The sequence below is a fragment of the Macaca fascicularis genome, chromosome 15 (assembly GCF_037993035.2).
Source record: "Macaca fascicularis isolate 582-1 chromosome 15, T2T-MFA8v1.1".
NCBI classification, from domain to species: domain Eukaryota; kingdom Metazoa; phylum Chordata; class Mammalia; order Primates; family Cercopithecidae; genus Macaca; species Macaca fascicularis.
Window position 1 is genome coordinate 47,965,376 of NC_088389.1, and position 13,765 is coordinate 47,979,140.

General features: G+C 44.1%; 1 protein-coding gene across 39 annotated transcripts in view; it reads right to left on the bottom strand.

Moving 5' to 3' along the window:
- Positions 1-13,765, bottom strand: part of PALM2AKAP2 (PALM2 and AKAP2 fusion) — a 523,331-nt gene that overhangs the window by 12,258 nt on the left and 497,308 nt on the right. For 26 of the 39 annotated variants that reach the window (XM_074016842.1, XM_074016837.1, XM_045373610.3 and 23 more), the window contains one exon: positions 4,010-4,188. The exons of the other annotated variants lie outside the window; for them this stretch is intronic. In XM_074016842.1, coding sequence (XP_073872943.1) covers positions 4,010-4,188 — 179 coding nt within the window. The remainder of the gene's footprint in view (positions 1-4,009; positions 4,189-13,765) is intronic. 39 annotated transcript variants of the gene reach the window in all.

Sequence of the window (13,765 nt, forward strand, 5' to 3'; positions counted from 1 at the left end):
CAAAATGTGTGGCTGGTGCAGGGCTGCATCTTCATAGAGGAACAAGGGTGACTTTTTTCCTAATTCACACAAAGGCCTTGCATAAGTTGGTAAACAGCCCTGGGTAAGTGGGTGGGGGTGGGGATAGTAATCCTCCTGTCCCCAGAATTAGCCAAGAGGTCCATTAATAAGTGAGGCTGGAGACACTCACTGGTGACTTCAATATGCAGGACAAAGAAATCAGCCCAGGTGGGTGAAGACTGTGGCCACTAAAGGGAGTACTTTGCTCAAGTTCTGAGTTAGTAACAAATATGGCTGGTTGGGGATAACCTTTGGATAACACCACTCCCTGACTCCCATAAGCCAGGGGCCTCTCTGCATATGACTTTTTATAAAGTGGAAAACTGGAGAGAGCAGGGCCCTGAGCTGAGTCCCGGTGGACAGGACCCCAGAGGCCACCAAAACTCTGATGGTGCTCGGGGCTCGGGGCCTCAGGGGACACTGAAGTTGTTTTGATGGCAAAGATCAGTGTTTCTCACTCAGCAAAACTTCCGCCATAGCTACGTTCTATTCTTCTCCTTCTGTCTTTCACTCTCCTCAATATCATTGTGTCTAACATATCGCACTTTATACATATTCCAATGATCAGTGCCTGTCTTGTTTTTAACTCTGCCTTCTCCTTAGAAAGAATAAAAAATAATTATTATTTTTGCTTAATTCACAAAGAACTGCTAATTTCAATGGCCAAACACATGGTTGTATTCTAATCATATGACAGGTACTGATTCTCAGGTATGATTTATCATCTCCAAAAGGGCATGCCAAAATGCTGCCAAGTGGCTTACTGGAAAGAATGTTGGCAAATGGAGGTACCAGGGGTGATGCTGCATAACATGGGGAGATGCTGGGTATGTAGGTGTGAGCCACTGAGGTGCTTAGAGGGTGGAGAGTCTCAGAAGCCATGTTTCTCCGTGAGAATAGTGTATATAAATGGAGGCTAGAGACCAGAATTACTTTACCTTTAAGAGAATTAACTTTATGTTTCTACGGATAGGTAAGCCAGTTACATAACTCAACCCCCCAGCAATCCATCTGCTCTCTATTACTATCCTTCTGGTATTAAAGAAAAAAATGGAAAAGGGGCCACAGATCAGTTAGCAAAAAAATGAATCTTTGTTCATCCCTAAAGGTAAACTTCAACACATTCACCAGTGATCGACATAGATAAAGGAGAAAAGGTCCCCTGAATTGGAAGGGCTAGGAGAGGGCTCTCATTTGAAGCCTGACTGATGATCATATGTTTGCTTTAGAAGCAATCTGAATTTGTTGTTTTAGATTTGAACTCTTAAATGAGCATATAGTGGATTGGTAGATTTTGTCCTGATCCTAAGAATTTTCAACAACAGCAAACTTGGTTCTGTTGTAACAGCAATAACAGTGCAAAACATTTGGCTTTGAATCCAAGATCCAGGGATATTAACAGCTTAATTAGTTAGGTCTCTTCCTTTTTCAAAATGTTTATTTACTGGGAAATATAGAGACAGGAGGCTGCCTCTTCACTTGGTAAGTGAAGGGCAATCAGCATGTTAAAACACTGATTCCAAGCAGCTTCATTCATGCAAAGGAAAAATCCAACCTGGTTGGCATTTGTTAGGTGGCTGCCAGAGTGTCAGCGTGTGCACGAAAGAGTTTCCAGCCCTCTGCTTTTATGAAATGAGTGAGAACTGCCTCTACCCGTCTGTATGGAGTATTTTTCCCTATCATCTGCACTCCAACACAAAAGACACACACAAGTGACAAGTAGAGTGTGCTCAGCAAACACTCACATGGGTCACATGCTAAGTGGTTCTACTTGTTCTTCCCCATCCACATCAGAGTGTGGGGCATCCACTTGGCTAAATTCTGCCAAAGCTGCTGATGTATTGAGCAGAGTCGCTGGGAGAAAAGAAACCAGACACCTAGAGCACTAAGCTTCAAAATGATCTAGCCTCCCGAAAATTCTTAAGGTAAACTTTATCCTTTGAAGTGGGGCTTCAAAGAAGGGCTGGCGAAAGTGACTGAGGAGCCAGGGGAAAATCCTACAGGCTCACGAACGGAGCTGCTGGCTCCCCTACAGTGAAGTTCAGCAGTGGAAATGTCTGCAGCAGCTACCCAGGGCCAGGTGTCATCCCACTGTCTAATACAGTGAACAGCCCAGTAGAATAGCTGCAACCTAATACAGCAACTGAGACAGCACTCCATGCAGTTCAGGTGTAAACACAAGGGAAAGCCTGGGAGATGCCAAGTGAGTAGCCAGCTGCCAGATATCCATTGCTTTCTTCCTTTCTTTACCACCATATATTTTGAAAGCAACTTTCAGTATCTGGGCTTCAACTCCAGAAATCCTTTAACTTAGCCAGCTAGGATATAAAGGCAATAAAGCAGCAGGGAATTCTTTTTTTTTTTTTTTTTTTTTTGAGACAGAGTCTCACTCAGTTGCCCAGGCTGGAGTGCAGTGGCGCGATCTTAGCTCACTGCAAGCTCCGCGTCCCGGGCTCACGCCATTCTCCTGCCTCAGCCTCCCGAGTAGCTGGGACTACAGGCGCCCACCGCCACGCCCGGCTAATTTTTTGTATTTTTAGTAGAGACAGGGTTTCGCCGGGTTAGCCAGGATGGTCTCGATCTCCTGACCTCGTGATCCGCCTGCCTTGGCCTTCCAAAGTACTGGGATTACAGGCGTGAGCCACCGTGCCCGGCCAGCAGCAGGAAATTCTTACTTTGAACCCCATAGTATTCAAGTTTAAGGTGACCAGATGGTTTATCACCCAAACTGGGACACTTTCAAGGGGGAAAGGCAGGCTGGGTGCAGGGGCTCATGCCTGTAATCCCAGCACTTTAGGAGGCTGCGGTGGGAATATACCCTTGAGCTCAGGAGTTGAAGAACGGCCTGAGCAACATAATGAGACCTCCTTTCTACAAAAAAGTTAAAAAATAAGCCAGGTGTGGTGACATATGCCTGTGGTCCCGGCTATTCAGGAGGCTGAGGCAGGAGGATTGCCCGAACCCAGGAGGTCGAGGCTGCAATGAGCCATGATTACATCACTGCATTCCAGCCTGGGTAACAGAGACAAACCCTGTCTCAACAACAACAAAAGAGTGAAAGGGGATATTAATAATCCCAGCATCACAAGGGGCATAAGCCAGGACTGTCTCAGGTAAACTGGGTAGGATCCTCAACCAACCCAAGCTATTTGTGACTTGAGTGCAGTCAGGGGAGGAGGTGGTGACTTAAATATGTGCTAAGAGGCTGGTGCCAGAAGACCCATAGGAGGCTGGCATGAACCCTGAGGCTGATCTCCAGGCTCCTGGGACTGTGTAGAGCAACAGTTCCTACGTCTCTAACTGGAGAAAGAAACCACAGAGCAGATGACTTCCTTCACAGTAAATGTGAACGTTATGTGCAAAGTTCCTAGGGTTTGGGGGTAGCAAAGTAGCCATGTGGTTTTCAACTGTCATTTTAACTGGCTCTTTGCTGTTAACAAGCTATGCACATGGGCTTGTTAACAGTCCCAAATACACTCGGTCTTTTAAGCACTGTGTAACATTGTTAGGGATTGCCTAGAGGGTCAGCTTTGAAGGAACAGCATCTTCATCCTTCTCTAGAGAAATACAATCTCTACTGGGCAATGGTAGAAATCAGCTCCCAGGTGTTTAGGGATGATTTCAGGGCCCTTGCATCCCTCTCCCTGTGTGACCCTTGCATGCTGTCTTTCTATGCACCAAACATCTTACACACTAGCCTTGCTGGTCAACTCCAGCTATACTTGGCTGCAAACAACCAGCTCCCTGCATGATCAACATTTTTTTTTTTGAAACAGGCAAAAACCCAAACCCAGTTCCAGGCATGTGAAACCACATATTTGAAAACCTATATTGGAACCCTAATGCTGACCAGACAACCACATACACATTTGTGCCTGGACTGGAATGCCACACGCCACACCGACGGCCGCGCTCAGAGAAGTGAAAAAGGAAAGGAGGAAAAACTTACACTACTATCATCCATTCTCTCGCGCCTTTTAGATTTGTGTGTCTCATAGTCTTCCATGAGGGTCTGCATCAGATTCTTGGGCCGCTGGGTTCCGGCAGCCTCTTCAGGGGCTAAGTCAGGCTGCAAGCTGGGGCCTTCAGTGGTGGGGGATGGAGGAGGTTTGACTTTCTCTATTTTCCCTGAAACAACACGAAGAGAACACCCTTTCTAAGCTTGTCTGCTCATGACTGCTTTTAGAAAGAAGAGAAAACTGGCAAATAAAAGAGCAACAACCTCTGACACAGAGAATGGTACCAGAATGATGGTTAAGTGTAGGCCATTTTATTATATTACAGGATCAAAGCACTTAAGGTTAATGCACAAACCCATCCAAAGATCTCAAGGACACCAAGTTCCAAAAAGTCAGTTAGATCAAACAGGCCCGGCACACAGTATGCAAATATATGTTGGACAGACAGACACAGTTGTTTTGAGACATGTATCCTATCACAGATCATAGAATTAGACTGTCAGAGGTGGTGGCGCCTTGGAGACTCAGAGACCCACTTCTTAACAGATGAAAGAGCTTGAGGCTCTGCCAAGGGAAGGCTGTACTGAAGTCACAGGGAGCCAGTGATGGTACTCAGGCCTCCTGCTTTCCTCACCAGGGTCTATCCTCTATAGCAGAGGAAGCCAGTTGTCTGCTGACCTGTCCAGGCATTTTGTGCAGACAGCTCAGTGTTATAAAACCTTTGAATAAGGATAAGGCTTGTTCTTCTCAGTTCACCCCAGTCTTATACTGGCCAGCTTCATTCATTTACCTCACCTGCTGGGGTCCTGAAACATGAGGGCTTAAGGCATCCCAGACCTTAAGAAGTGTATACCAACAAAGGCAGTGGAAAAGGTGCACACCAGCCTTAGGAATGGGGAGATTTTAGCTCTTGCAATGTCCTCCAAGAATCCTCAGGATGGAGAGATGAGGTCAGTGATTAATTCAACAGTGGTGTGATGACTCTACGCACCCTTACCAAGACCATTTCCATCCCTCCCTCCCAAGAAATGCCTGGCCCTGGCTTCTGGCTTTTCAAGGGGTGGGTTTATTGCCACAGAGCCCCAAATGCACTACTGAGAAGTATCTTCAAGTACAATTAGGATTTTTCCAATTATGCCCTTTGTAGTTGACACAGCTAGAATCTGTGAACAAGGAATGTGGAGAAAACACACAAGATAAATGGGGCTTGCATGGCCCCGTTTGGGAGGGAAAAGGACCATTTGACCTCTTCCAGTTCCAAGCCGAAGATGACTCACCTTTCTTCATCTTACATCCCAGGCTTCTAACTTGGCAACTGCCTGGTGTAGCAGGAATCACAAGTGAAGCCTGGTGTCCATGTTTCTATGTGGGCTGCTAGCCCTTTACTGGTGCAACCTCCTTCTGATGAGAGCTACAAAGGCCTGGAGTCCAGGAAACCCAGGTTTTTAACTCCTGCTCTTCCAGTACTTGGCTATGTGACTGACTATAGATATCATTTCATATTCCCACTTCAATCATGGGCTGATCACTTAAATTCTCCTAGCTTTCAGCTGTCATATTTGGGGATTAGGTGGAAAATAGGTTTTAATATACAGAAAAGGGCACTCCATTTCATAGCCACATTACATTAATAAAAGTGAGATTCATTGCTTTGATCTAAATTACCAGGATGACTGAAAAGTCTTTTGATATTAACAGTACAATAATAAGTATTTCGAGATCTCCAAATTCACTGGAAAAGGTTTCTATTTTTTATTATGGAAATTAGGGAACACTATAATGACCCCTATAAACATAAACATCACCCAGAGTAAACATTTATCAAGATTTTAGTATAATTGGCTCTTCCTTCCTTCCTTAGACTTGCTGAATTATTTTAAACCAATCATAGATTCAGGTCACCTCACTCCTGCACACTTAGTATGCATCTCTGAAAATTCTGATTGACTTTTTAATTGAAGGCTTAAGAAACAATATAGCTCAGTGGTGAGCATGCAAGCTCTGGAGCCAGCCGGTTTGGGCTTGAACCCATGACTTGGCAGCCAAATCACTTTGCGCAAGTTATTTACTCTTTTGATATCTTAGTTTCCTCATCGGTAAAATGAGTATGATGATAGGGGTACCTACCTCAGATAGTTCTTATGAGGACAAAGTTAATATTTATAAGGTTAATATTCAGAACAGAAAGCATTAATGAATCTAGCTACTATTTAATTGGAATCTCAAAGAATAATATGACTGTAGGGTGAGATGAACAATTTCATGCATATTCTGCATACAATTTTTGCATCTCTTCTGGGACCAGAAATAGACACCAGTTACCAGGTTAATTTTCATCATTTTCCAGTTGACCTCTCAAGTGTCCGGATCACTTCCCAGCAGCCATTCTTCCAGCATTAAACACCTAGAAAGCACAGCCTATATTCATTGCTTCTAGCTTCTCCCTTTCACACACAGCACAGTGGAACTCCTGTTTATATTTCTGTGAAGGCCATTTTCACATACTGACTTGAATCTTATCTGGTTATTGAAGCTTTTGTCTTCTCAATTAAGCTATAATGTCATCCTGAGGACAGGGGGGTATGTTTCACCTGTCTATGAATCCCTTTAATTCATCTGAATGTAAACTCCATTAGAGTAGAGCTTTGCCTGTCTGGTCATTGCCAGACCCCAGCAGTAGCGGTGGTATACGGCATGAGGTAGGAAATTCATGTTTGTTGAGTAATCAGTAAGTCCATTATGAAATATACATAACAACCACAAGTAAATGCTTATGGATTGGGACAGAATCTCCCACAGAGAATTAGAGGAAAGGGCTTAAATGCCTTCACCAAAATATATGAATTAAAACATTTTAGGTCTACAGAATCACAGGCTCAATGGCTTTGGAGTAATAAGCGGATTTATATATCATTACTTTTGTAGGCTTCATGTCATCTGAGCCTTGCAACAACCCTGGGATGTAGTTAGGGTGGATGTCATGACCACAGAGGCCCAGATGCCAACTCCATCCCAAGTTACATGAAATAGTAACAGTCACAGTCTGGAGCCCAAACCCAGTGTTGATGATGGCTGAATTAAATTATGGGATGTATGCAGAAAGAATGCTGTAAAGAGGGTGAAGGATGACTATAGAGAAGTGCTCAGCCATTAAACATTAAAGACATTTCCTGCTTATTGATGATTTCATCCCTAGAGCAAGTTTTTCCAGTTCTAGCCACTAGAGGTCAGAGGAGTAACAGGAAAGAAATGCTGGCTTAGCAGTTCTGGAGCAGGGGCTGCCAGGGACAAGGGGGCTGAGAACGGTCCCTTTGGATAACTGAGCCCATGTTCTGGTTCTATCTACCCACTCAGGAGGGGCTATCACAGGTCCCCAGAGAGAGAAGACACTATGCCTCATCCCCAGACTTCCGGCCATCATTCTGGTCAGTATGAAGGGAAGCTAGCTCAGCCAGGCTTCTCTGCTGGGCCCTGTGATCTCTGATGCTCCTCTCCAAGTATGGTTCAAACCAGGCACCAGAACTCTGGGTGCCATCTTAGGAATCACACAGGCTACTAAAAGGCTGGAGAGAAACCTGTTCCACACCTGACAACTTCCTCAGAGGTCCAGAGTTGCAGCCAGAGGTCCTCTCCATTAGGATGCTGACAGCACTCCAATAGTAGACACTGCAGACAGCACCACTGTCTGGGTCTCGATCATTACATGAGTGTGATACAAATAGTCTGTGCCACAGGCCTGGGAGCTCAATCACATCCTTTTTCATGACCTCATAAGGCCCCCTGAAGTCCCTTGGCCCAGAGGACATGCCCCAGTAGACTCCCCAAACCATGATGGTTACCTTTGGTACTTCTTTTTCACTGCTCCAGGGTGCATCCCACCCAGCACTTCCCCAGTAACCCCAGGTCCAGCTTTGCTTACTCCCGCAAACTTTGCTCTGCTATCGGTTTATTCACCTCATGAATGATTCAATAGCCTGTGACACCTGACATTTGCCCCATTTTCAATGAGCACATCCTGCCATCCAGTTCCTCACCTGCACTGAACACTCTATAGAACACTTTTTTTTCTTTCATTTTTTTTGAAATGGAGTCTTGCTCTGTCGCCCAGGCTGGAGTGCGGTAATGTTGGTTCACTGCAACCTCTGCCTCCTGGGTTCAAGTGATTCTCCCACCTCAGCCTCCTGAGTAGCTGGGATTATAGGCACCCTCCACTACGCCTGGCTAATTTTTGTATTTTTACTAGAGACAGGGTTTCACCATTGTTGGCGAGGCTGGTCTCGAGCTCCTGACCTCAGGTGATCAGTCTGCCTCGCCCACCCAAAGTGCTGGGATTACAGGCATGAGCCATCATGCCTGGCCAGAACAGCTCTCCTCAAGGACCTCAGTCACTATCCCTGAACAACAACATGAACACACAGTGCCATGTAGACCTCAGGGCAGACCTGTATTGGTCTTGGCTGACGGCCAGTCCTAACATTTACAGAGCCAGGAACAGGTATAATGTGACCTCTAAAATGAACATAAGGAACCACTAGAACAATGTTAGACTGAAATTCTGAGTGGAGGATAGGAAACATTTGAGTTTATTTCGTAAATGTGATTATATTCAAACTATTCCATCTGGAGTAGCTTTAGACTTAAGCTTTTGAAGGTGTTTGAGGGTAAGTGGCTTCACTTGGTTGACTCCAAAGATGTGTTTCTAACATTATGTCCTGTGACCTTAGCTTTGTAAGATAGTACTTGACGCCACAAATAAAAAAGTCTTTGGTCAAATTAAGCTTGGGACACACTGGGTTCAAGAAAACAAGGAAGGAGAGAGGGATTTGTTTACCAGAGGACTTCTGGTTTTAGTGTTAATATGATTGGGAAGCTCTAATTCAGGAATGGGAGTATAGCATTTCTCAAGTTTATTTAACCAGAAAACCTCACTTCATAGAATCTATTAAATACCTCAAGAAAAAAAGCCAGGTGCAGAGGCTCATGCCTGTAATCCCAGCACTTCGGGAGGCTTAGGTCAGAGAATCACTTGAGCTCAGGAGTTTGAGACCAGCCTGGTTAACACAGTGAGACCTCATCTCTAAAAAATTTTAAAGTAAGTAAATGAATACAGAAGGGGGAGGGGGGGAAAGAAAAACCGTTTAGGAAATACTGTTGTCTAGTGTGCAGTAGTTAACCAGCTTCCAAGGAACTTTTTTGGCCCAAGTTCATTTAATAATTAAGTATGGGCACAAAGCTCATGTACAAGAACGTTCAGCACTGTCTTTTTTTAACCACAGCAAGATATCTTCCTACTGAAGAATGGTTAAGTTAGCTATGGCTCATTTAGGCAATGAAGTATTATTTAGCCATTATAAATCATGTTTCAGACTCTCAGAGGAATGGTTAAGGTCACAAGAAAATATTCAAAATATGGCCGGGCGCGGTGGCTCAAGCCTGTAATCCCAGCACTTTGGGAGGCCGAGGCGGGCGGATCACAGGGTCAGGAGATCGAGACCACAGTGAAACCCCGTCTCTACTAAAAATACAAAAAATTAGCCCGGCGCGGTGGCGGGCGCCTGTAGTCCCAGCTACTCAGGAGGCTGAGGCAGGAGAATGGCGGGAACCCGGGAGGCGGAGCTTGCAGTGAGCCGAGATTGCGCCACTGCACTCCAGCCTGGGCAACAGCGTGAGACTCCGTCTCAAAAAAAAAAAAAAAAAAAAAGAAAAGAAAATATTCAAAATATATTAAGAGAAAAAGCAGATTGCAAAAGTAGAGATATTGCAGGAGTTCAAGAGTGCAGGTGGGAGAGCCAGACTGCCTGGGTTCAAATCCTAGTTCACCACTTATTAACTGTGTGAAAGAAGGCAAAAGTACAAGGCACATGGCAGACACTCAATCAGCATAAGATGAACACTATATGTTGCCTCCTATGGTGGGCAGAACAATGGTCTCACCAACAATGTCCAAGTCCTAATCCCCCAAACCTGTAATACGTTGCTTTACAGGTAAAAAGAACTTTGCAGTTGTGATTAAGTTTAGGTACTTGAAATGGGAAAGCTATCCTGAAATATCCAGTTGGGTCTGATGTAATTGCAGAAGGGCAGTAGGAGGGTCAGAGAGAGAGAGAGAGAGAGAGATCTGAAGATGCTGCACTGCTGGCCTTGAAGATGGAGGAACAACAACAGAATGAAAGAGGGAAGAAAGTGAACTCTTCCCCAGAGCCTCTGGAAGGAACACTGCCTGCTGACACATTGATTTTAGCCCAGTCTTAGTTTGTTTGAGCTGCCATAAAATACCATAGACTGGATGGTTTGAACAACACACACTTATTTTCTCACTGTTCTAGAGTCTGGAAGTCCAAGATCAAGGTGCCAGAATGGTCGGTTTCTGCTGAAGGCTCTCTCCCTGGATTGCAGACAGCTGCCCTCTTGCTGTGTCCTCACACAGTGGGGAGAGAAGCCGTCTGATGTCTCTTCTTTCAAAGGCATTAATCCTATCATGAGGGCTCCACCCTGTGATTTCATGTAAACCTAATTATATCCCAAAGGGCCCACCTCCAAATACCACCACACTGAGGATTAAGACTTCAGTATATGAATTTGGGGGAGGGGGTCTCAATCCTCCTTCTGGATTTAAGGTCTAACTTTTAAAAAGCCAAGAATGGGGATTCCAAAAGTTCTGAAAATTATTTTGGTCAGATATTCATCCATAGCAGATGAATTTCAGACTTCTGCCTTCTAAAGCTGTAAGATAATGCATGTGTAAGATAATGCATTTTTAAAAATATTATTACTAGAGATAAGGTCTCACTATGTTGCCCAGGCTAGTCTTGAACTCCTGGGCTCAAGAGATCCTCCAGCCTCAGCTCCCCAAAGTGCTGGGATTACGGGCATGAGCCACTGTGCCTGGCTAAATGTGCATTTTTTATGCTACTATATTTGTGGTAATTTGTCACAGCAACAATAGAAACAAATGCAAGTATCAACCCAATATTGCCTTCCAAGCACCTATGGGCATGGAGAAAATCTAGAAAGGTGGCTATTCCTGGGGGAGTAGGATTATGAATCACTTGATTCTTTTTACATTTGTTCTACAATAAGCACACATTAATTTTAAAATATAAAACAAACCAGAAAACTTTTCTTGTAAATATTATTAGCCCATGCTGAGAAAAGCAGATAAACCTGCTTGTTTTAACCTTTATGGACTAGGCAGATCCACAAGCCCTTCCATCATCCCAGGCAGTGCATACCCAGAGGAGCTCAGAAGGAAAAAAACTGTTCATCTCTGCAATGGTGGTGCTCACGAGACTGTAGCATTGCAAGGTAGACTAAGGAGCAAGGAAAGCCAATGAGTTTCACTCCAAATTAGCTAGTGGTGTCTCCCATCATGAGTGGGAAAGCATAAATTGGTGTTTCCTGCTTATTCATCATGAATAGTTATACCACTGTGGTCCAGAGAAAGCAAGCCATGCCTTGGCTGTGCTTCTGGATTTTCCAGGCAAGACGGATTTCCCTTGGGCATCTGTAGCGAGCTGTGCTGACAGGGGGCAGAGAAAAGAATCTGCAATTCCTCCCACCCAAAGAACCCAAGAGACGGCTGCATGCACTCAGAATACAGCTGTTGTCATCCCTGACAGCCCAAATCCTCCTTCTGGATTTCAGGTCTAACTTTTAAAAAGCCAAGAATGAGGATTCCAAAAGTTCTGAAAATTTTGGTCAGATATGATGATTTGGGTGATTATTACTCTCTCTATGCATGAAGTCTGAGGTCTTAAATCAAACAGCCTTTGTTTCCACATTTCTCAAAAGAAAAGAAAAAGCCATCACCCACTCATATTTAAAAACCAAACTGAACCGAACAAAAACACCCACCAGAGGACACGCCTCAGCCGAGGCCTCCTTCAATGACCTCCTTTCTTCACACAGCATTGGGATAAGGTTGCAAACATCTAAAGCGACCCACAAGTCACCAGAAAGAAATGAGCTCAGACTTGCAATTTCAATTTCGTTTCCTCTCAGTACAAGGGAGCATCCTGCTTGTCAGCCCCAGAGTGCACGGACTTGTGCGGTTCCAGCTGTGACCCGCACACCAAAAGCTGGTCCCTTCTTTCATCTCCTCCTTTGAAGGCCCCAGGGGTGGGAGAATGTGATGATATGAATCTTCAGATTATAAACCTAGCTCAGAAATGAGAAATACCCCTGCTTGGCAAACAAGTCTGAGAAACTGTCAAATACTATTGCTTAAAGGTAAGTCGGGTTGTTGGACGAGTTGCTGATATAGGGTTTATCCCTATGAACACAACTGGAAGAGGATGAAAACTCTAGAAGGAAAGAAAGTGCTCTGCTCTTACAGGGCAAGCAGAGTTTAAGACCAAAAAGGAAAAAAGTTAATTAAAACAGTAAGAATGAAAATTATGGTGAATAGTAATTCTCCACCAAGATCCTTTTGTTAAATACTTTTCTACCAGCATGGTAGGCTTGGCTGTGTGAAGATTACCTCCTCCCAAAAGGAAAACATTTTTATGGTAATACATGTAATTTTATTGTCACTCAATACATTTAATGATGATTTTTTACTCTTTAGTTTTTGAAATCATAGTGGACTACTGAAAACTCATTATTCCTAACCTCAAGTTTCCAAGAGAAATGTTAATTCTAAGGAAGTAACTGAAAAAAAAATCCCAGCTAAGAATAGAAAGCAATTTTATCATATGTGTTCTGTTATTTATCTCAGGCTCACAACTGTGCAAAACAGCAACTCCTAAATAATTCTACTAAGGCTTTCTGGACTTTTCTTTCTTGAGACAGGGTCTTGCTTTGTTACTCAGACTGGAGTCCAGTGGCATGACCATAGCTCATGGCAGTGTTGAACTCAAGCTTAGGCAATCCTCCAGCCTCGCCTCCTGCATAGCTAGAACTACAGGTACACAACACTAAATTCGGCTATTTTTTTTTCCCCATAGAAACAGGGTCTCACTATGTTGCCCAGGTTGGTCTTGAACTTCTGGTCTCAAGCGATCAGCCTCTAGGCTTTTTCTTAAAACAAAAGAGCAACTGTAATGTTGTAATAACAACAATAATAACTCTTACTAGGAGCTTTTTATGTACCAGGCCCTGTCTCAACTTTTATGAGGCTGGTATAACTTTATTCCTATTTTACTGAGGTTTACAGAGGTGAATTAACTTGGTCACAAAGCTAGCAAGCAGTGGAGTCAGGAATTAAGCTTGAGATACGAATTCAGAGAAGTGACTATCACATTTTAGCATGTATTCTCCTTGACCAGCTTTTTTACATCACACTTTTTTTTTTTTTTTTTTTTTGAGACAGAGTCTTGCTTTGTTGCCCAGGTTGGAGTGCAGTAGGGGTTGTAGCTCGCTACAACCTCCTGGGTTCAGGCGATTCTCCTGCCTCAGCCTCCCGAGTAGATGGGATTACAGGCATGCGCCACCACACCTGGCTCATTTTTGTATTTTTGGCAGACATGGGGTTTTACTGTGTTGACCAGGCTGGTCTCAAACTCCTGACCTCAAGTGATCCACCCACCTCAGGCTCCCAAAGTGCTGGGATTACAGGCATAAGCCACCTCGCTTGGCCTTCGCATATAAATGTATACTTGAGTAATGGGAAATAAAAGAGAGACTGGTAATACTTGCGAGTTAGATACACACAGGTTTCGAGAAGCCTTTTACTTTACCTTCAAGGCCATGAGAAAGAAAATCTCGTTACAAGAACTACACATGTATTCTTCGGTGCTCTAATGGTC